Genomic DNA, 21,791 nt, shown 5'->3' on the forward strand with positions numbered 1-21,791 from the left:
ATTTTATTTATTTGTCAGAGACAGAGAGCGCACAAGCAGGGGGAGCGGCAGGCAGAGGGAGAGGGAGAAGCAGGCTACCCGCTGAGCCCCCAATGCTGGGCTCCATCCCAGGACTCTGGGATCATGACCTGAACCAGAGGCAGACGCTTAACCAACTGAGCTACCCAGGCATCCCTCTAAGGGAATTTTAAATGATGGTTCTGATTTAAGTTTCTGAATACTTGTTTATAATTTTGATAGCTCCTAGTAAGGTTATGTGAATATGGACACTGCATTTGTTGAAACTCTAGCCTTTTTTTTTTTTTTTAAGATTTTATTTATTTATTTGGGGCACCTGGGTGGCTCAGTCGTTGGGCGTCTGCCTTCGGCAGGGTTCTGGGATCGAGCCCCGCATTGGGCTCCCTGCTCCGTGGGAGGCCTGCTTCTCCCTCTCCCACTCCCCCTGCTTGTGTTCCCTCTCTCTGTCTCTCTCTCTGTCAAAAAATGAATAAAATCTTTAAAAAAAAAAGATTTTATTTACTTATTTATTTGAGAGAGAGAGCAAGCAAGCAGGGGGAGGGACGGAGGGAGAAGAAGAGAATCTCAACAGACTCCACGCTGAGTGCGGAGCCCAAAAGGGGGCTGGATCACAACCCTGAGATCATGACCCGAGCCGAAACCAAGAGTCAGACACTTAACCCACTGAGCCACCCAGGCGCCCCCAAACTCTAACCTTTTAACCTAGACATAGGGTAGGTCAAATAAGATAGGGCAGGGAAAAAGAAAGGGCAGGCTTTGAATACTCTGTGTGCCAGGGGCCTGTTATTGAGAGTTCAGGGAGCCTCCTGGGAAGCTGAAGAGCAAGATGCTGGCTCTGTAATGGCTCTAGAATAGTCCATAAGTGAGAGAACGCAAATAGTACAAAGGATCCAGGAAATTGCTTCACATAGGGCAGTATTCCTCAAACTTTCGCTTACATCAGAATCACCTGGAAGGCTTGCTAAAACACAAATTGTTGGTCCCCATTCTCAGAATTTCTAAATCAGAAAGTCTGAGGTGGGGTTCAAGAATTTACATCTCTAACAAGTTCCTAAGTGATGCTGATATACTGCTGGTCTGAGGCCCCCTGAAACAAGGCAGTGATTCTTGTCATATTTTTCAAACTTTAATATACAGCAGGATCACCTTGGAGAAGTCGTAAAATCTGTAAAGTCATTAAAAATTATACTGGTGAGGGGCACCTGGCTGGCTCAGTTGGTAGAACATGTGACTCTTGATTCTGGGGTTCTAAGTTGGGTATAGACATTACTTAAAATCTTTAAAAAAAGAGAGAGAGAAATTATACTGGTGACGCTCAAGATTCTGAATTTTAAAAAAACCACCCTTAGTGATTCTGCAGTAATTGATCCAGGGGCACTGGTCTAGGGACTCTAAGCCATCGGAAAATCTCTAACCCTTTAGTGTTTGAGTTCTTCATATTGTCATAACCATTCATGGCTTGAATGTCAGTTAATGACTGTTGAAGTTCTAATCTCCTTGAAAAGCAGGAGAAAGTAAAATGGAAACATTACCGTATTTTAATGGCTTAATGATACCATCGGCTGAATCACATTTCATGAAAATGGGATATTGTGATATAATTTAGCAAAACTGAATATAACATGGCTTTGGCATGAAAAAGTTGTCTAATCTCCTGATATTAAGTAAAATGTAAGTAAACCAAATCTCTTAAAGGAGACCACAGGATATAATGAAAAAGAAGACTTTGGAGATGGATAGATCCTGGGTCTAACACTTAGAAAGCCTGGGCAAGTCACTTAACATTTATGATGATTAGTTTTCTCATCTATAAAAGGGACGTAGTGATTTCTGTCTTACATGGCATGAAGAATAAATAGAAATATATATATAGAGAGGGCTAATGCAGCTTCTGACATATTGCAGATGTTTAATGAATGGTAGTTAAAGAAGAAAAGATAGGACACAGTCATCTCTCATCTCATAGTTGTTTTTTTTAATGCAGTTTAACTGTGATATGGGAGATGCTTATCCATCTTAACATTCCTTGGTCAGCAGTTTCAGCCAATGCTTTTGTATGGATTTTAGACACTCTGAAAGTAAATATCATCCCTGAAGTTTCTTTCATATAATTATGAATGTAACCTTTGGAGATATAAATTAAAACTAAGAAATTTTAAAACGAATTTTGGATATTACATGATGGAAAAAATGCCCTTTCTTTGATTAAGTAGATAATATGGTGCATGCTTACTGGCTGTAAGGCTAAGAAAATATTTTTAAAAAGATGAGGTGAGTTTGTATATACTGGCATGACCAAGGTCCATGAGGACCAAAAAAGCAAGTTCCAAAACAGTATGATATAATTTTTCATATAGTAACAACATGTATGTATACAAAGCAATTCAGGAAGTAATGTGTTTCTTCTTAAGCCTGATTATTCCAAGAGTATCTTGCTCTTTATATGCCTATATGTGGAGTATTTTTCTTCCCTCCACCCTTTTTTATGAGAAGGAGTAGATGGGGCACTCAGCCAGGATTCTTGAAGAGACTTTAATGGAGAGACAATTTAAAAAGAAGTGAGTCAGGTTAGGGAACCAGAAAGGGTGGTGAGGGGCCAGGGGGCAACCATCCTCACCCTGAGGCTAGACCTGAAAGACCAAGGTTGGGGAAATTGTGTTCCTAGCCTAGAGAAGAGGGGCCATCTGACGGAAGCCGTAGTGCTAGCAGGATGCAGCCGCTGCCAGAATGTGAAAGCAGGGAGGGAATATGAAGAAAATGTGGATCAGGGTCTCTCTGATGCCACTTTGGGATCTCTTGCTGGTGCATCCCACTGGCCAAACCCAAATAGGAGCCAGTGGTCAATAAAGGTTGTGTGACGTAGTCTGTAGAGGTCATCTTCACAGGTCAAGAGCAAGGCAGAGAACAGACGTGAACAGATGGGAGCTCAGGGGTGCCTAGAAAATAACCAGCACAAACAGTTGTTTTTTGTAATAAAATTTTTAAATGAGTTATGTTGAGATAAAGCATCGAGACAGGGGAAATGAGATCAAATTTTGCTTGTATGTAAAGAGGAATATCAAGAAATTTGGTCTGGTTGTAGGGTGAGTCAAAGGAAGTAGTGATGATGTTGGAAAAGGTATTTTGAATCGGATTGATTAGATGATTTTTAATGACAGTTTCAAGATTATAGACATTATTCACTGGATTTTAAAATACATCTGAAAAGACTCTTTTCCAATTATTACAAATTAAAAGGAAATCTTTAGAATATTATGAAAAGCTGGATCTTAGCAGGGAAAAAGAATGAAAATAGAAGACAGGATGTTACAGTGGAGAGAACCTTGATTTAGCATCAGGAAGACAATGGCTAGAATCCTGGGTCAGCACTGATCATTTATGAACTTGTTCACTATAGACTCTGAACCCATTCCTCATGGACTCAATGTGCCTAATATTTCACATGGTTATTGTGAGACTAAATGAATAGATGTATGTAAAATGCTTAGAATGATGTCAAGACATAGCCTTCTTTCAAAAAATTACAATACCACCTTTGGAGTGCCAAATTTATGCCAGGAGCATCTCTAATCCCCCAAGTAACCTCATTTCATGAGAAGAACTGAGGCTCAGAGTTTAAGCAATTTTCACAGGACCCATAGTTAGCAGGTGGCAGAGTTAGGCCTTGAAGCTGGGCCAATAAGATTCCAAAGCCAGGCTCTTACTGTTAAACTGCAGTTCACATCCTTTGACCTTTTCTCCCATAAGGCACAAACACACTTAAAATAGCTTTCTGAGAAGAGCCAAAGGATACAATTGTGTAGTAAGTTCTCTCTGAAAATCTGTTCAAGAAAGCTATTTAGGTTGATTCATATAAGCTAAGGTATAAAATACATGAATATTATGTGTGATCAAAGCCTGCTTTTGAAATGTGGCTCAGGAAGTCGTCTTAATCGTCCTGTCATCAAATCCAGATTGCTCTGGAGACTATTTATCATAGTCTGTCTGCCTAATTATATTAACTTGTATAATGGGATACTCAGGAAAAATTGGTGCATTTTCCTAATAGTTTTAAAAAATTGTTATGTAATCAGAGAAATGTCAAAAACTTTAAAGAGCTTATAAACTCTAAAGAGAATAAACACAAAATAAAAGAGTAGGGATTAATAAGATTTATGTGTATCAGAGAGAAAATACAACAAGAAAAAAGATCCTGTTGATAATTGCGAGAAAAAGTATTAAATACTTTAAAACGAGCTTAGAAAAGGGTGTGAATGGACTATACAAAGAAAACTGGAATGCTTTTTTGGGAGATGAAAAGAAAGATTTGAAGAAGGGTTGGATGAGATGACAAACAATTGTTGGGGTTGTCAATTCATGTCATCTATTTATAGGCTGAATGCACTCCTAGTAAGTCTGGTTGGACTTAAAGGTTAATTAAACTCAACAAATTGATACCAAGCTTTAATTGGAAAACACATAGGCATCAACCTAAAAGTTTGTTCTGGAAAAAAAGGAAAAAAGAGCAACAAAGAAGGATATATCCTACCAGATATAGGGACACACATAAATCAGCAAAAATTAGGACTAAAGGGGAGGCTGGGTGCCTCAGTTGGTTAAGCCGGCTGCCTTTGGCTCAGGTCATGACCCCAGGGGCCTGGGATTGAGTCCTGCATCAGGCTCCCTGCTCAGTGGGGAGCCTGCTTCTTCCTCTTCCTCTGCCATTCCCCCACTTGTGCTCTCTGGCTCTCTCTCTCTGTGTCAAATAAATAAATAAAACTTTAAAAGTAAAAAAAAAATTAGGACTAAAGATGAATGGAGCCAAAAAGAGATAAAAGAGGGATACACACACACACACACATGCACACACAATACACACCCATATTTAAATTATTTCTTATAGAAATTTGGCAATAATTTAAATGCCATTAAAAAGATAATGGGTAGGTAAATTTGCAGACATTAAAATGACATGTATGAACACTAGGCAGTGACATGGAAAAATTATAAATAATAATAAGTAAAAAGAAGAATATAATATTTTGTATTTATTGTGTGTTAGATATGCTAGGTTTGAAGGATACCTACTTATATTCATTCTAGGATTATATTCACTTGTTTACTGAGTACATATTCATATTCATAGATTTAAAGGAAAAAGAACATGAATAAATAAGAAAATGTTGAGTTCAGATAATGGAATAAGAATGATTTTTGTTGTTCCTAAAATTCTTTTACTTTTTGTAATGTTTTTACAATGTTTTTGTAATTTTTTTTTGAAGATTTTATTTATTTATTTGAGAGAGAGAGAATGAGAGAGAGAACACGAGATGGGGGAGGGTCAGAGGGAGAAGCAGTTTCACCGCTGAGCAGGGAGCCCGATGTGGGGCTCGATCCTGGGACTCCAGGATCATGACCTGAGCCGAAGGCAGTCGCTTAAGCAACTGAGTCGCTTAAGCAAACAGGTGCCCCTGTTTTTGTAATGTTTTAACAATAAAAGTTTTAATATAGGTTATGTAAACTTGCATATAGAATATGACCAGTGGGGTGCCTGGGTGGCTCAGTCGGTCAAGTGACTGACTTAGGCTAAGGTCATGATCTCAGGGTCCTTGGATCCCTGCCCTGCGTCCAGCCCCACGCTCAGTGGGAGTCTGCTTGTCCCTTTCCCTCTGCCCCTCCCTCGGCTTGTGTTCTCTCTGTCTCTCCTTCAAATAAATGAAAAAAATTTTAAAAAATGAAGTAGAATATGACCAAAGCCTCAAACAAAGTGTTGTTTGGCATTCTAAACTTGAACCAATAAAGACAGACCTCAGTTATGAATGCAAGAGCTTTATCTTTTTTTTTAAAGATTGTTTCTTTATTTATTTGACAGAGAGAGAGAGTGTGTGTGTGAACACAAGCAGGGGCAGAGGGAGAGGGAGAAGCAGGCTCCCCGCCGAACGGGGACCTCCATGTGGGGCTGGATGTGGGGCTCGATGCAGGGCTGGATCCCAGGACCCTGGGATCATGACCTGAGCCAAAGGCAGATGCTTAACCGACTGAGCCACCCAGGTGCCCCACAAGAGTTTTATCTTGTTCACAATTATCTTGACCATGTTAAATCTACTAATGTTACTTAAAGTTCCTTATGATTAGATGTACATTTTCAGAATTTCTTAAATCTGTTCCTTTTATATATGCTATTTTTACATCTTTTCATCTATTTTGTTTTGCCTACTTCTGAGCTCTTGAAATATTTACATATTTTTTGGTTTGCTCTTTTGCATTTATAATAGAGTGAGTTTTCTTATAATGTAAATTATTAGTGCCTACTACAAACCTATTTTTATTAGAAATGGAAAAACTCATCTTTATGACAAATTAAAATGATTTCAAACTTATATTTCCTTTTTTTTGTTCTTTTAGGTAAGTAACTGAACAGGGACATGAAGAACTGATATTTCAAATGACAGCCATGTTGCAAAAGGTACTTTTGGTATTTTAATATTACTATAAAAGGAATTCTATAAAAAGACATAGAGGTTGGAATGTAACTAAATACAATCTTGGCAAAAATAATTTTTTAAATAAACAGATGTTTAAAGATGTTATAGCTTTAACAATATTTTAATTATGAGAAATGTAATATATGATATGACTTTTTTCTGTAGTCTAGGAAATTATTGTCAGTATTATTTGGGAGTGGAAAGATAAAGAAATTGATCATTGTGTCCACATATTCACTGGTGGAAGGAGGGAGGTGGGGGGCAAAGTTTGATTCAATAGAGAAAATGAACACATTGGGATTTGTACATCATAGTCATCTATTTTTTCTAAGGGCTTGTGGTTTCTTCTCTGTGATCAAAACATTACCTCCAGAAGTGCTCATAAAATTGATTGCTCTAAGCTTGTCAATAAAGCAGTTTGATTCTGGATAATTTAAATAGATTAAATCATGGTGGAGACTTCTCCAGATCTATTTATGTAAAAAAATTTAAATAAAAGGGAGGGAAAGAGGGAAGAAGAAAATAAGGAAATATTGTACTCAGAGAAATAATAGAACATAAAAATTCTTAGTCTTGGTCATCTGTCACATGCATAGTTTGGAAATCTGATTTTTTTTAAGTCATAAATCTCTTCTAGGAGAATCTCTTTCTTCTCTAGAAGAAATCTTTAAAATACTGTAGAAACCATCATGTCTAGTTACAGGGGAAACAGTTGCATTATGAACTGTTAGATGAGCTGTGTGATGCCGTTAACGTTGGCAATCATGCAAAAGACCCGTGATATTTGAGATGCAGTGAAGCATGTATTGTCCTTTTATACTAAATTAACAACTCATTTCAATGAACAGAAGATATATGAGAATATCAAGAGAGGAGAAATCAACTCAACTTATTATAAAATCACAATTTAAAAAACATTTCTAATTTTGCTTTGAAATTTTCTGAAGGTCCTACAAATCTCAGGACAGGTGCCACTGAAAAGGCTTAATTTGAAGAGAAGTTTGGAAAAAAGTTGGGGAAATAATTTTACACCAAAAAGTTTATACTCTTTTAAAGGTGATCATTAAATTAGCATAAATTTTCTCTACTTTGTGGCTATATTTTTGAGTGTCAAATGAGAATTAGGGACTTTATTAATTTTGATAATGGGAGAGCACCAATCAGCTTGGGCTAGTTTTAGGAAGGGCAGATATTACCTTGTCTTATTATATTAATATGTTATGATACAATTTGCTTCACTTGAGATACCAGTGAGACTTCCACATATAAATGTAAGTCAGCAGTTGGATAGATGAGTCTTAGAAACTCAGAGGAGAGATCTGTGGTAGATTTTGGGAATCATTGTCTCACAGTTGGTGACTAAGACTGTGGGAACAAATGTGGCCACTTTTGTAGAGATTATAGTGGGATAAAGACCCCAGGACTAATTCTAGTACTTGAAAGAAAGGCGACACTAATCAGTTGACAGGAGTGTCAAATGTTGCTAACAGGTCCAGAAAGATGAAGACTTCAATAAACCCCTTAGATTTTTCCACATAAATGTCCTTAGTGACTTTGGCAAGGGAAGCTGTGGTGGAACGGTAGGGGCAGAAGCCAGATTGGAGGTGGGTTGAGAATAAATAGGAGGTGAGGAGATGGAGTTAGCCAAAATAATAGCTCTTTGAAAATTTTGTCTGTGAATAAAAGTGGAGAGAATCCAGTAGCTGGACAGGGATGTTGGGATGAGAAGTCTTGAACATGTTTAAATGTTAATGGGGATGATGTAGAAGAAGGGGAGAGACTGAAGGTATGGGTTTCTTGAGAATGAAGGAAGGGATGAAGTAGGCAGCACAGGAAAAGGGATTACACGTAACTGGTGGCAGGATACCTACCTCAACATAACTAAGGCAATGACAGTAGGATGTGTATAGGGACGGATAGGCTCATCGACTCGTTAGGGGAAGGTTAGGGGGTATCAACAATGGTCTCTATTTTCTCCATGAAGAAGGTATGGCTAGAGTAGTTAGTAAGGATTTGAGGAAAGGAGGAAAGTTTGAAATAGTGTTTGTAGAGAGTAGAAAGGCAGAGGGAGAGTTGCGTTGGGGAGTGTGTTATTGGACTAGGCTGGTATCAATGACTTGGAATTTGTAGTGTTATCAGATTCTCTGAATTTTGCCAGTGGTCTTAAGCTTCCAATTTGTAAGCTTTTCAACCTTCGGTCAATCACTGTAGACTGTGAAAAGCGTTAGGTGGTAGAAGGACTTATTTAAACCTAGTAAATGATTACCTTCTTCCATAGAATTAAGATGGAACCATATTTAAGGACATTCATCCAAGTGTGGTCTTTTCCCTTAATTTTCATGGATGTATATTATGTATATTTATAAATGTACTATATGTATGAATATTACTTTCAAAAAATCAGAAATCAGAGATATTCTGCTTCAAGGAAAGGAATAAGAAAGATAGTGACTATTCTTTTTTTAGGTCCTCAATTTTGGTGTGTGTCTCCTAATGACAGTATTTTCATGGCAAAATTTAGGAACACTATTTGACTTTGAAGAAAAGATTACTTTTTTTTTTTTAATCCAAAGCTTGTGTCTTGTTTGCCATGACAGAAGAGAGCCTACCGTCCCCACTCAGGTATCATTAGCTTGGCACATTCTTCCTCTTCTGGCAAGTATCCTTTGGACAGTCAAGTTAGGCTGTGGAAGTATTAAAAAGACCCAGAAGATGAAAAACTTCAGTCTGTTGACTTTGAATTATAAGAATGTTAATTTGCACATTTAACTAGAAATTCTAAATTCCCATTTTGATTTTTAAGAGTGTTTACTTGAGGGCATAGAACTCTTTATTAGACTGAAGAGATCTTCTAGTTCAGGAACTTTCAAATGTTTTTTTAGCTGCAAAACCACTTTGAAAATTAAAATTTGGTGTAAACAAAGATAAAAAGAGAACTGTTCTAGTTCCAGTAGGCATGGGGGACCTGGGACCCACCTACACTCGCCGCCTCCTTCCCCCTCTCCTTATCTCACTTTCAGGTAGGTCTTCTGAGACATCACCAATGAACCTCCATGGAACATTGAAGATTAAAATTCTAGATGATCATAACTGTAGTGAATTACATCAAAATATAAGTTTCTTAAGATAAATTGTGGTTTGAGGATAATTTTTGTCTCTGTAATAAAATAAGCAGGTTACTGTCAACTTTGACCCAAATTGCTAATTTTAGTGATAACAGATACTAATTTTGGCCAAAGAAGCTGCATAAAAACCATTTCTAAGTATGTTGCAAATCTGGGGTTGAAAAAGCCAAGCACTCCATTTAATTAAATCTGCTGGTTAGGGTGACCAAAGTTTGTAAATGGGAAGCCCTTTACTAAGCTCATGAATAGAGCGGTTCTTTATTGTCCTCAAATGGTGTACATATGACTATGGTAGAGAGGATTTAACTGCCTTGATCTTGAGCCACCATGAAAGTGTATAAGTTACCAAGATGATACTCTTCTTTTGAGGTATGACTTTGCCTGGGGCTGATAGTATTTACAGACATGGAATTGAATGTTTTCAAGAAAATAACAGTACCCTGTCTAGTTGGAAACTAGAGTGTGGATAAGATAGAGACAAGGAATGGTCAAATGAAGCCTAAACTGAAGTATGTAGAACTTGCTAACAGTTATAAAGACAGACTAATAAAACTAATAGGGGACAGTATGAAACATATGATATGTGACACATACAATACCAAATAGCTTATTTGTGTTATTTTTAATAGTTGTAGCAACCCAGTAAAGTTGGTATTAGGACTTGTTTTTCTATTTGATGAAACAGAGGCTCATGGGAGTTGAGTAGCTTGTCCAATTTGCACAGTAAATTACCAGCAAATGTGGTGGAGCCAAAATTTAGCTGGATCATTTTATTTCAAGACAAAAGTGACCTATTGAAGTCAGACCCAACAGCCAGCTGGGATTAGAACTAGCTGAAGCTTTGAAGGGAAAGTTCAAAACTGTTAGAGACAGCAAGAAAAGGGCTAGTCCTCCATGCCAGAGAGTGCTACCCAAGAAGTTAAATACTTCCAATGGTTCACTGAGAAAGAAGTGGCTTGAGAGTCCAGTGAGGATTTGTATCCTTAAAACTTACTGCCTTTTTAATTGCCTCCACACAGTCCTCCCTCTAAATAACTGTGGTGATTAGAGGACTATCTCTGCAGGGCTCAGGCCACTTGGGGCTTATGCCAACAAGAGCTTTTAATATAGAGATCAATGGGATGAGCTCTGGCTGGCTGAGGACTCCCTCTGGTGTCTCTGACTTTGGAAGTCTGGCCCATTACCCTTTCATTGAAAGATTCATTTCCTGGGGAAGGAGAAGGAGCTCAGTTCTGGATTATGTCCCTGACATCTTCTATTCAGGTATATCCCTGAGTCATAAATTAGAATCTGTATCTACTGGTATATGAAATCTTGTTCTAGTTATAGAGAAGCAAGGAACAAAAGGAAATGAAAATAATTAAAAGGGTTAAATATGACATCATATGAGCCAAATACAAAATTTACAGTGTTGAATTTTTACATTTTTTAAGGCTTGTTTAAATATGTTGGGCTTAAATAAATAATTAAAAAAAAAACTTTAAAAAGGGGCGCCTGGCTGGCTCGGTTGGAAGAGCATGCAACTCTGGATCTCTGGATCATGAGGGCGAGCCCCAAGCTGGGTGTAGAGATTACTTAAATTAAATAAAAAAGCCACCACCAACAAAAAACAAAATCAAACTTAAATATGAGGGGCTACTGGGAGAAAATAGCAGAGACTAATCTTTTCAGGTATTAGGGAATAATCATTGACATGATTATTGATAATCATGTGTATTGATTATTGATAATATGTGTATTTTTGTTTGCCTGTGATGTCAACGTTTTTATACTTCAAGTGGTGCCAATTTATCTTTTCATGTAAATCATATGTAATATTTGAGACATTTCCTATGGTGACGGAATATTGGTCCTTTGTTCTGACCAATAATTATAACACGATTTGCTTAAATTTAGATAACTCCAAACTCTCAAGCTCTGTATTTTCTGGGATATTTTTTCCTGAAGAACATATATAATTGAGAGAATGATAGAATTACATTTGCTCATCTTAATCCATTTCAGTGTTACCAACCATTAAATCAAAATGGGAGCTTTCTAGCTTCTCTGTCTCAGCTCATAATATCATTACATTACCTAATTGTATTTGACTTACAGTTCTTGTGACCGGAGAGAAGAATCTTTCTTTGTTTCATCCCGTTTCCTCTTTTGTCATGTTTGGTTTTGGTTAAAGCTGTTAATAGCTGGCATAAAATCCCTTTTTCTATGCTCATTGTGAAAAAAGGAGAAAATGACTCAGAAAACCAAAGTACTTCTAATGTTTCTACGTACTCCTAATGTACTAAGAAAAGAACATAATTTGGGGGGGAGGGAGGTGTTCACTCTATGACGAATTTTCTGTACCACTCCCGCAACCACTCCTTCACTCTGTGGTCAGTGGATGTACAACAGAGATCATACAGAAAGGATTGGTATCTGATCAAGTGAACAACGCTCTAATGAACTAATTGATTACTTACTTCTTTCAAAGCAAAATTTGCCTCCTGCTCCCATAATTCCTCCATTTAATTTGTATAAATTAATTGTAATCCTAGCAATGCTAGTAACTCTTTCTTACAGTTACTATATTGGCCACATAATCAACCAGAGGCACAGCAGTAAAATTTATGTTACTTTTTGTTGTCAACCATATCTTTAGTGTTTAAAATTTTTCAACAAATAACGATAGAGTATGCATGTTCTTCTTGGGTAAGTTAGAGGGACTTTTTTTTTTTTTTCCCACTAACTCTATGAATCACATCAATCTCCAGTGTCTGAGGCCACGTGCTTACAGGCAGAGCATATGAGGAAAGCAGGACCTTACCCTGATCAGTGAACTAAAGCTGAAAAAACTGATCTCACAGAAAAGAGCATGCCCTTCTCAGCGAGCATCTGGCCCTTTGCATTTTGCTTTCATCAGCTGGGGCTGTTCATTGGTGCAAAGAAAACATTGTAAAATGCTTACAGCTTTTAGAAGTGCTTCGGAACTCTTCAAATAATGGTAAGAGTTGCAAATCTTATAGGAAGAGCCTATCACAGAAAAGCTTTATTCAGCTCCACAGGGAATGGTGAACTTCAGTTACTGGGAACTGCTCTAAAGTAAAATACTTAGAATAAGGAGGTACTGAAGTATTCATTGTTGTGAAGCTTAAAGGGAACAAATGTGTGTTTCATTGCATGTCTAAACCTAGTATCTGTAAAGGGTGTCTGTGGCCGCCAGCAGAGGGAAAGAGTGAAATTTTGCAAATGGATAAAAAGGAACTTTCAATAACCAAGCTTAGTTTTTTGGCAAAAATCCAGTGCACTGGGAATTCTCCAGCAAAATGGGTTGAACTTGGCAGATCTGCAAATATGCACATTTTTACTCAGAACAATCAAGCAAACATAGAGACTTCCAGAGGAACTAATTATCTTTTGTCTTTTTTACCTTAGAAAGAGGGTAATATTTGGAAGACAATTGCTAAGAGATTTTAGAAGCAACATTTAAAAAATGGTGAAAGAAAAACCTATATTTAGCCTTTTTCAAAAGTGTTTTTAATACCTGTTTGTGCTCCCCAAATAATTTATCATAATTGACAGAAGCCCAAGCCATATGGTTTATGATATGAGGACTTTTGTTTATTTTGTCATTTGCCTTTTAAGTAAAAAGGAAATTCTATTTGAATATCTTTTGTTTTTCTTGCTACTTATTGCTATAGTTTCATCATTATGAGATGAATCAATGCAGCCAACTTTCTGAGTATGTATCCATATGAGACAAACCCTGTTTACTGACTCAGATTATTTACATTACAGAAAAACAAGCTACAGAAGAGTATAGATGAGCTTATCTCCAAAGAGTATTTTCTGGCAAATATTGGCATATATGAAAATGTACTGTATATATGGATATTAATATATAGTATATGTTTTATATTTGATTATATGCATGTAAATGAATTGGGTGATGACATGGTCTTTCAGTACAAAATATTATAGCAATTACAAGCAATTTGACCATGTGTTCTAAATTCAAATATCGGTATTTTAAGTATTTTATTAAAAAAATTAAATCACACAAAACAGTAGAGAGAACTGACTTCCTTAAAATGTAAATCTCTGATTTTCACATTTTGTAAATTTTTCAGTTACAGTTGGGGTATTATAAAATATTTGGACTTAAAATAGACAAATTAAGAGAGAACATTTACTTTTGAGAGTGGACTGGTAGAGAGCTTTTTTTTTTTTAAGATTTTATTTATTCATTTGAGAGAGAGAGAGAGACAGAGCACAAGCAGAGAGAGATGCAAAGGGAGAGGGAGAAGCAGACTCCCCGCTGAGCTGGGAGCCAGGACGTGGGGCTTGATCCCAGGACCTGGAGATCATGACCTGAGCCAGAGGCAGATGCTTAACTGCCTGAGCCACCCAGGTGCCCTGATAGAGAGCTTTTTAAATAGAATGAATAAATTTATATTTTCTGAGGTGGAATGATGGCCAAGGTAAGAAAAACAAAAAGAAAGACAAAGGAAGAAAGAAAAGAGGTAGAACACTGTGCATGAATCTATTTCTGTCATAATTATCTGTGCATATTTTATGTGGTTATCATGAGAATTATTTGTAAGTACGAATGAGGAAGGGAAGATTAGCTCTTTTTTGTTGTGTTGAATATTAACACTAACACCTAGAAAATGTAGCAAGTCTATTGAGACAATTAGGCTAGGAACTTATAGATCTCGTTGACTTTGCAGAAAGTGTAGAGTTAAGGTAGTATTGTTATGAGAGTAGCACTGACATAACTTTGTTTCTATTCTTAAATGTTTCCCTGAAAGGACTGAAATTAGGGAGTCACAAAAATGTCCATGTGATAGAAAAGATTGTAAGTGGAGGTTACAAAATGCATCATTAGCCTTTGTTAGTGAATGGAAAAAAATAGCATTTAGGTCCCCCCCTCCACCCCTTACCGATGTATGTAGAGTTCTGGTTTGGGTCCATCAGTTTCACCTTCTGTAAATCTACATTAAAATTCCATATGGTCTATATCCTTCAGGAACATGGCTAATTTTAAAATATTTTTATAGGGGCGCCTGCTTGGCTCAGCCGGTTAAGTGGCTGTCTTTGGCTCAGGTCATGATCTCAGGGTCCTGGGACTGAGTCCCATGTCCAGCTCCCTGCTTCACAGGGAGTCTGCTTCTCCCTCTGCCTCTGCCCCCTCAACCCATGCTCTCTCTTTCTTGCTCTCTCTCTCTCAAATAAATAAATTCTTTAAAGATTGTATTTATTTATTTGAGAGAGAGAGAGCATGAGAGGGGGGAGGGTCAGAGGGAGAAGCAGACTTCCCACTGAGCAGGGAGCCCAATGTGGGACTCGATCCTGGGACTCCAGGATCACTACCTGAGCCGAAGGCAGTCACTTAACCAACTAAGCCACCCAGGCACCCAATAAATAAAATCTTTAAAACAAAACAAAACAAAACAAAACAAAACAAAACAAAACAGAAAAAAAATTTATAGTACAGGTTGCATAAACTCTTACACTACTGTTATAAGTTTCCTAGATTACGTATATGTATATATCTATACCTATATCTGTATATCCCTTTAGCTGACCAGTATTTCACATTTTATTATTACTATTTTCTGCTTGGTGAAATCTATAAGAGATAAAACAATTTAATAAAGTTATAGACCATCTACTATGTGAACGGTTTAATGAATAAATGAAACTTGATTAACAGACAAAAATGAACAACAATAATGGCAAAGTAGTAGCAAACATAAAATATTATAGAAGCACTATATAAAAATTTTTTAAATTTTATGTTCATATGTTTGATAGAAACTGTGAGTGTATATATCAGATATGTAGGCAAAGTAAGGAACCAGGGTTAGGGATTCTCATTTTAAATTAACCGTATAATAGTTTATTATAATTAATCATCTACAGATTAAGATTACATAGATGACATGGGATAAAATGCTGATGGCATCTGAGATATATTAAATTTTGTGTGGTTCTGGTTCTATTACCTTTTCTCAGTGGATGTTTGTGTAGTTGATTGGAAAGTACTTTTTGGCTAAGCCTGAGTGTATTTCAGGCCAGGTCAATGGAGTGATTGATTAACTGATCCTGTCAACAATATGGTTTTTATATTTGCTTTCAAAATTTAGACACAAATGTTTGGTATTTTTTAAACAAGTCAGAAATGAACTATATCTTTGCAACAGTAGATCTATTTTAGTTAGTGCATTTTACAAAATGTTCCATACCTGGAGGCTGTGTCTCAGCATACCCCTGACAAAAGCCATTGGTTTTATCATATATCCTGTGAATCTTGGGTGGAAATTTATTATTTTTTTATTGTGGCAAAAAACCCCAACATTATCAATATGATATTTAAAAAGTGTAACACTACTCTTTTACTTACTATATTGTCAATGACACCAAAAAGAAGCTAAAGTTGTCTTTATATAATTTGTTTTTGCCAAGTTATTCAGATAAAAAAAGGAAAAACAATATGTAAATAAAATATTTCAATAATTATTTGAGTCAGCTAGAAAAATAGTTCACATTCTGGAGTAAGTTAGCTAAAAGCATATTTATTTAATTACTGTACTAATGATTATGTCTTGTTTTTGTTAACAGATTTGAGTATGGCATTTTACAGATATGTGGGCATAATATTTATGGCTCAGGAAAAAAAAAGGCCCATTTTTTTTTCTTTTTATAAACATATTATGTAATTATTTGTTTTAGTGGTACAGGTCTGTGATTCATCAGTCTTACACAATTCACAGTGCTCACCATAGCACATACCCTCCCCAGTGTCCATCACCCAGCCACCCCATCCCTCCCACCCTTCTCCACTCCAGCAACCCTCAGTTTGTTTCCTGAGATTAAGAGTCTCTTATGGCTTGTCTCCCTCTCTGGTTTCATCTTGTTTCATTTTTCCATCCCTTCCCCTATGATCCTCTGCCTTATTTGTCAAATTCCACATATCAGTGAGATAATATGATGCTTGTCTTTCTCTGTTTGACTTATTTCACTTAGCATAATACCCTCTAGTTCCATCCACGTCATTGCAAATGGCAAGATTTCATCTTTTTGATGGCTGCATAATATTCCTCTGTGTGTGTGTGTGTGTGTGTGTGTGTGTGTGTGTGTGTGTGTGTGTCTGTGTGTCTGTGTGTGTGTGTGTGTGTACTACATCTTCTTTATCCATTCATCTGTTGATGGACATCTAGGCTCTTTCTATAGTTTGGCTATTGTGGATATTGCTGCTATAAACATTGGGGTGCACGTGCCCCTTCAGATCACTACATTTGTATCTTTGGGGTAAATACCCAGTAGTGCAATTGCTGGGTCATATGGTAGCTCTATTTTCAACTTTTTGAGGAACCTCTGTACTGTTTTCCAGAGTGGCTACACCAGTTTGCATTCCCACCAAACAATGTAGGAGGGTTCCCAAGAAAGTCCCATTTTTATTTTTATTTATTTATTTTTTAAATATTTTATTTATTTATTTGATAGAGACAGACACAGCGAGAGAGGGAACACAAGCAGGGTGAGTGGGAGAGGGAGAAGCAGGCTTCCCGCTGAGCAGGGAGCCCAGTGCGGGGCTCGATCCCCAGAACCTGGGATCATGACCTGAGCCGAAGGCAGACGCTTAATGACTAAGCCACCCAGGTGCCCCCCAAAAGGCCCATTTTTAATGAATTTTTTTCAGTAACATAAATTTGGGAAAAAGGAGAAATTAGTTATGAGGTCCAAGAATTTCCAAACAGGGCTGCCTCACTGGCTCAGTTGTTAGAGCGTTTGACTCTTGATCTTGGGGTCATGAGTTGAAGCTCCACGATGGGTCTAGAGCTTACTTAAAAAAAAAAAAAAAGAATTTCCAAACATACTTCCTATTAAGAGATGACCAAAAACTGTGATACTTGATATAAAAGCATTGCTTTATAAGCCATTCATTCCTATTTCAGTTTCCAAGCAAAATTCCACTGGTATAATATCAAATGTGAGAAAAACCATTTAGTTGCCAATTTATTTTGAGGGGTGTGGAGAGAGGTATTTATTGTGATTTTCTTTTTTCTGTCCCTCTCATTTTCTTCCATGAAAAGCTATTTATCTTTTTAGTGGGGATTCCCAAAGGACAAAAATGTATATTCTTAGAAAAGTAACATGGGAAATATTACACAATTCAGAGAGCTGGATAGTGGATGGCCCATACTATGGTTTCTAGATAGCTAAATTTGTAAGCAGCCTAATTTATTTTAATATTATGAAGAACAAGTCAACCATGTGACCACAAATGGAGTAGAGATAATATATTTGTAAATTAAATATTTTCCAGTTTCTAGAAATGACTACATCTAGGAAAACATGATTTAAAAAAAATACTGGACTGAAAATCCAGTGAAGTCTCTAAGGTTTCTTTCAGATCTATAATTTTATGATACAGTGTGTCAATCAATGATTGGAACAAGACATATTACATAGGCCCTGGTTGCCTATGTAACAATAAAAGAATTATTATTTGCTTGCAAGTACATAGTTCACATCTATTGTTGTTAGGTTCTTTCCATTGTAACTATTCAAATTATTTATAACATTGGAATAATGCTTTGGATATTAAATATTTATATATTATTAAGTATTTGTATAAAAGGCCAGTAATAGGCACTTTACTATCCTTCTGCAATGTAAAGCTTTATGGCAAAATGAAGCTTATTGTAAAGGCTTTTGAACAGTATAATTCCTTTTTCTGTTGAATAAAGTCATTATTATCCCACTTTCTAAGCAAGGTAATGAGGACAATGAGAGGATAAGAGATTTGTTCAATATAATACATCCTTAATAAAAGCTTTTAAAAATAAATACAACCCTGGGGCACCTGGGTGGCTCAGTCAGTTAAGCATCTGCCTTCGGCTCAGGTCATGATCTCGGTGTCCTGGGATCGAGCCCTGAGTACGGGTCCCTGCTCATCAGGGAGTGTCCTTCTCCCTCTCCCTTTGCCCCTCCCCCTGCTCGTGCTCTTTCTCTCTCAAATAAATAAATAAAATCTTTTAAAAAAATGCAATGCTTATCATTCTAAAAACAAAAGAGGTAGGAAGGAAAAGAGAGATAGAGGGAAAGAATGAGAAAGTGAGACTTGCCAGTATATCATATGAGAACTTTATCAAGTCAATTATAAATGGCATATTTTTGAAAATTGATTTTACTGGGTGCCTGGGTGGCTCAGATGGTTAAGCGTCTGCCTTCGGCTCAGGTCATGATCCTAGGGTCCTGGGATCGAGTCCCGCATCGGGCTCCCTGCTAGGCGGGGAGGCTGCTTCTCCCTCTGCCTCTGCCTCTCTCTCTCTCTCTCTCTCTGACTTTCATGAATAAAAAAAAAAAAAAAAAAAAATTAAACCTTTAAAAAAAAAAAAAAGAAAATTGATTTTACTTTGTACTTTTTACCTATTTTCCTAAAACTATATTTTTTATTAGGATTAATTTTTGAATAATCCATTTCGAAAAATGTATGTTCTTGAATTTTCCCCAGATTATAGATTCTATATGAGGTCAATACCTTGAATTGTCTAATTGCTTTAAAAATCTCTTCATGGGGCCTCTGGGTGGCTCAGTCATTAAGGATCTGCCTTCGGCTCAGGTCATGAAATCAGGGTCCTGGGATCGAGCCCAACATCGGGCTCCCTGTTCAACGGGAAGCCTGCTTCTCCTTCTCCCACTCCCCCTGCTTGTGTTCCCTCTCTTGCTGTGTCTCTCTCTGTCAAATAAATAAATAAAATCTTTACAAAAATAAAATAAAAATCTCTTCATATCCTCTATTCTCTTCATCTGTATTGACCTCATTTGTAAATTTGTTAGACATGTATCATAAACTTGTACAGATGTACCTATTTTTGTTCAGTAATTTGAAAGCCCTATTTGGAAACCATAGGGAAATTGTAATACAGTACCTGGAGTGGAGTTTGACATGAGATCCAAGCTTATAAAAACAGGACAGTTTGCTATGAAATTTAGTTATAATAGCATCTTCAAGATATTTTTTCTACATTTATGTTTTCTTTTATTAGGGAAACATTCACAGGTGTTTATCCTCTGTTCTTTTCTTTTTTATTTTTATTTTATTTTATTTTATTTTATTTTATTTTTTTTTTTTTTAAAGATTTTATTTATTTATTCATGAGAGACAGAGAGAGAGAGAGAGGCAGAGGGAGAAGCAGGCTCCCAAGGAGTAGGGAGCCCGATGCGGGACTCGATCCCAGGACGCTGGGATCATGACCTGAGCCGAAGGCAGACGCTTAACCATCTGAGCCACCCAGGCACCCGTCTTTTTTTATTTTTAAACATTTATTTATTTGAGAGAGAGAGAGTGAGTGTGTGCGTGTGAGTAGGGGGAGAGGTAGAGGGAGAGGGAGAGAGAGAAGGAGAGGAAGAATCTGAAGCAGACTCATAGCATGGAGCCGGACACAGGGTTCGATCCCAGGACACTGAGATCACTACTTGAGCCAAAATCAAGAGTCGGCCGCTCAACCCACTGAGCCACCCCTCACCCCTATCCTGTGTTCTTTACAATGGACATGTTTTATTGTAGTAATAGCTTATATCCTTAGTGCTTGCTTTCTGCTAAAGACCTCAGGTACATCATACTTGGAGGTAGATTTTTATTATTTCCATTCTGTAGAAGTGGAAATTGATGTAGACATAGTTACATAACTTGTTTGGGTCACATTAATTGTGGCATGACTAGGCTTCAAACCTACACCTGTCTGATTTCAAAACTCATGATTTTACTCATGAAATCAAACTGTATCTGAGTACATAGATATATGTAAACATAGTAGCGAAATGTCCATTTGTGTTATTGCATCCAGTTATTTATAGAGTTAGCATAGGGTGAAATTTGATATGGTTGCATAAGGTGTCTAGTGTGAACTCAAATCTGATATTTTTTTCCCCACACCTGCTTACTTTTCCTTCTGTGAGCTGAGGGAGGAAAGGCCCCAGCACATGTGTATTGAGACTTGGGAAAGAATGGTACCTGCTGTTTCCTAAAATGTAGAGATGGAGGGGGCTTTAGAGAGCCAGTCCAACTCCTGATTTTTTAAATTTGAATTCCTGTCTCATGATTGAAATGATAGCCTAGGTAAGAACATAATGTTTCCTTCATTGGAGGAAAGAAAAATTAGTTGGGGGTGCTTGAACAGGTGAATTTGAAGATGAAGCCTGCTTTTGGAAAGCTTAATGCAAAAGTCTAATATTAACAGTAATGACTGGTGCTTCTGGGCCTGTGTCCCAATGACCACTGCTTTCTTCTGAATAGCTACTGGAAAATACATCTAGACTAAAGTCTGTGGCTAAATTTAGGGTCCATATTTTCTGATTTTCCCAAGATAATAAGTCTCTGACTTCTCCTGAATTGAATTCAGTTTAGAAATTAGATTTTGATTTCTTCTCTAGTTATTACTGCTCTTTCCACTTCCTTGTGTGTTTTTTAGAGAAAGCTCCTCTGGAGCAGGGACCTAATCTGCTTTCTTAGCCTCAGGATCCTCAGTGTCTCAAAGCTCATAATGGGAGTTCAGTAAACATATTGGGATATACAAATAAGTGCTAAATGTCAAACTTGGTCTAATGAAATCCTTACTGAGAACATAAGATCTTATAGGGCATGAAGGCTCCAAAATTTTTTTTTAAAGGATAAGTTAGGGGTGCCTGGGTGATGCAGTTGGCTAAACGTGTAACTCTTGGTTTCAGCTCAGGTCCTGATCCCAGGGTGGTGAGATGGAGTCCTGCATTGGGCTCTGCGCTCATCGGGGAGTCTGCTTGAAAGATTCTCTTCCTCTCCCTCTGCCCCTCCTCCTGCTCTCTCTCTCTCTCTCTCTCAAAATAAATAAATAAATCTTAAAAAAATAAAGGGTAAGTTAAATTCTCAAAGAAAAATATTGGATGGAGTGTATCTTGAGTAATATTTTGGGGTTTTAAAAACTTGTAACAAGATAATATGAATTATTTTTCAGTTTCTGTTGGGTTTCAACCTTGTGTTTGCTTTTATTATTTAGGCATTGCAACTTTGTAGGCACGTGACTTTGCTTAGTGTAATTATTAAGTATAAGTAGACTTAATAAAATGGTTGCCTGCTATCACCAAATTTTATATCTAGAATATAAAAAAATTAGTATATGCAAATTTTTTCTTTCTTCCTACTTTTTAATTTTTTTTAAAA

General features: G+C 36.9%; 1 protein-coding gene across 2 annotated transcripts in view; it reads left to right on the plus strand.

Moving 5' to 3' along the window:
• ANK2 (ankyrin 2) overlaps positions 1-21,791 on the plus strand; it is a 628,385-nt gene that overhangs the window by 163,977 nt on the left and 442,617 nt on the right. The window contains exon 1 of one of the 2 annotated variants that reach the window (XM_078069120.1): positions 6,409-6,463. The exons of the other annotated variant lie outside the window; for it this stretch is intronic. Within the exon in view, the coding sequence (XP_077925246.1) occupies positions 6,443-6,463 (21 nt within the window). The 5' untranslated portion in view covers positions 6,409-6,442. Of the gene's footprint in view, positions 1-6,408; positions 6,464-21,791 lie in introns of those variants that run through there. 2 annotated transcript variants of the gene reach the window in all.

This window comes from Halichoerus grypus, chromosome 3 (genome assembly GCF_964656455.1).
Source record: "Halichoerus grypus chromosome 3, mHalGry1.hap1.1, whole genome shotgun sequence".
NCBI classification, from domain to species: Eukaryota; Metazoa; Chordata; class Mammalia; order Carnivora; family Phocidae; genus Halichoerus; species Halichoerus grypus.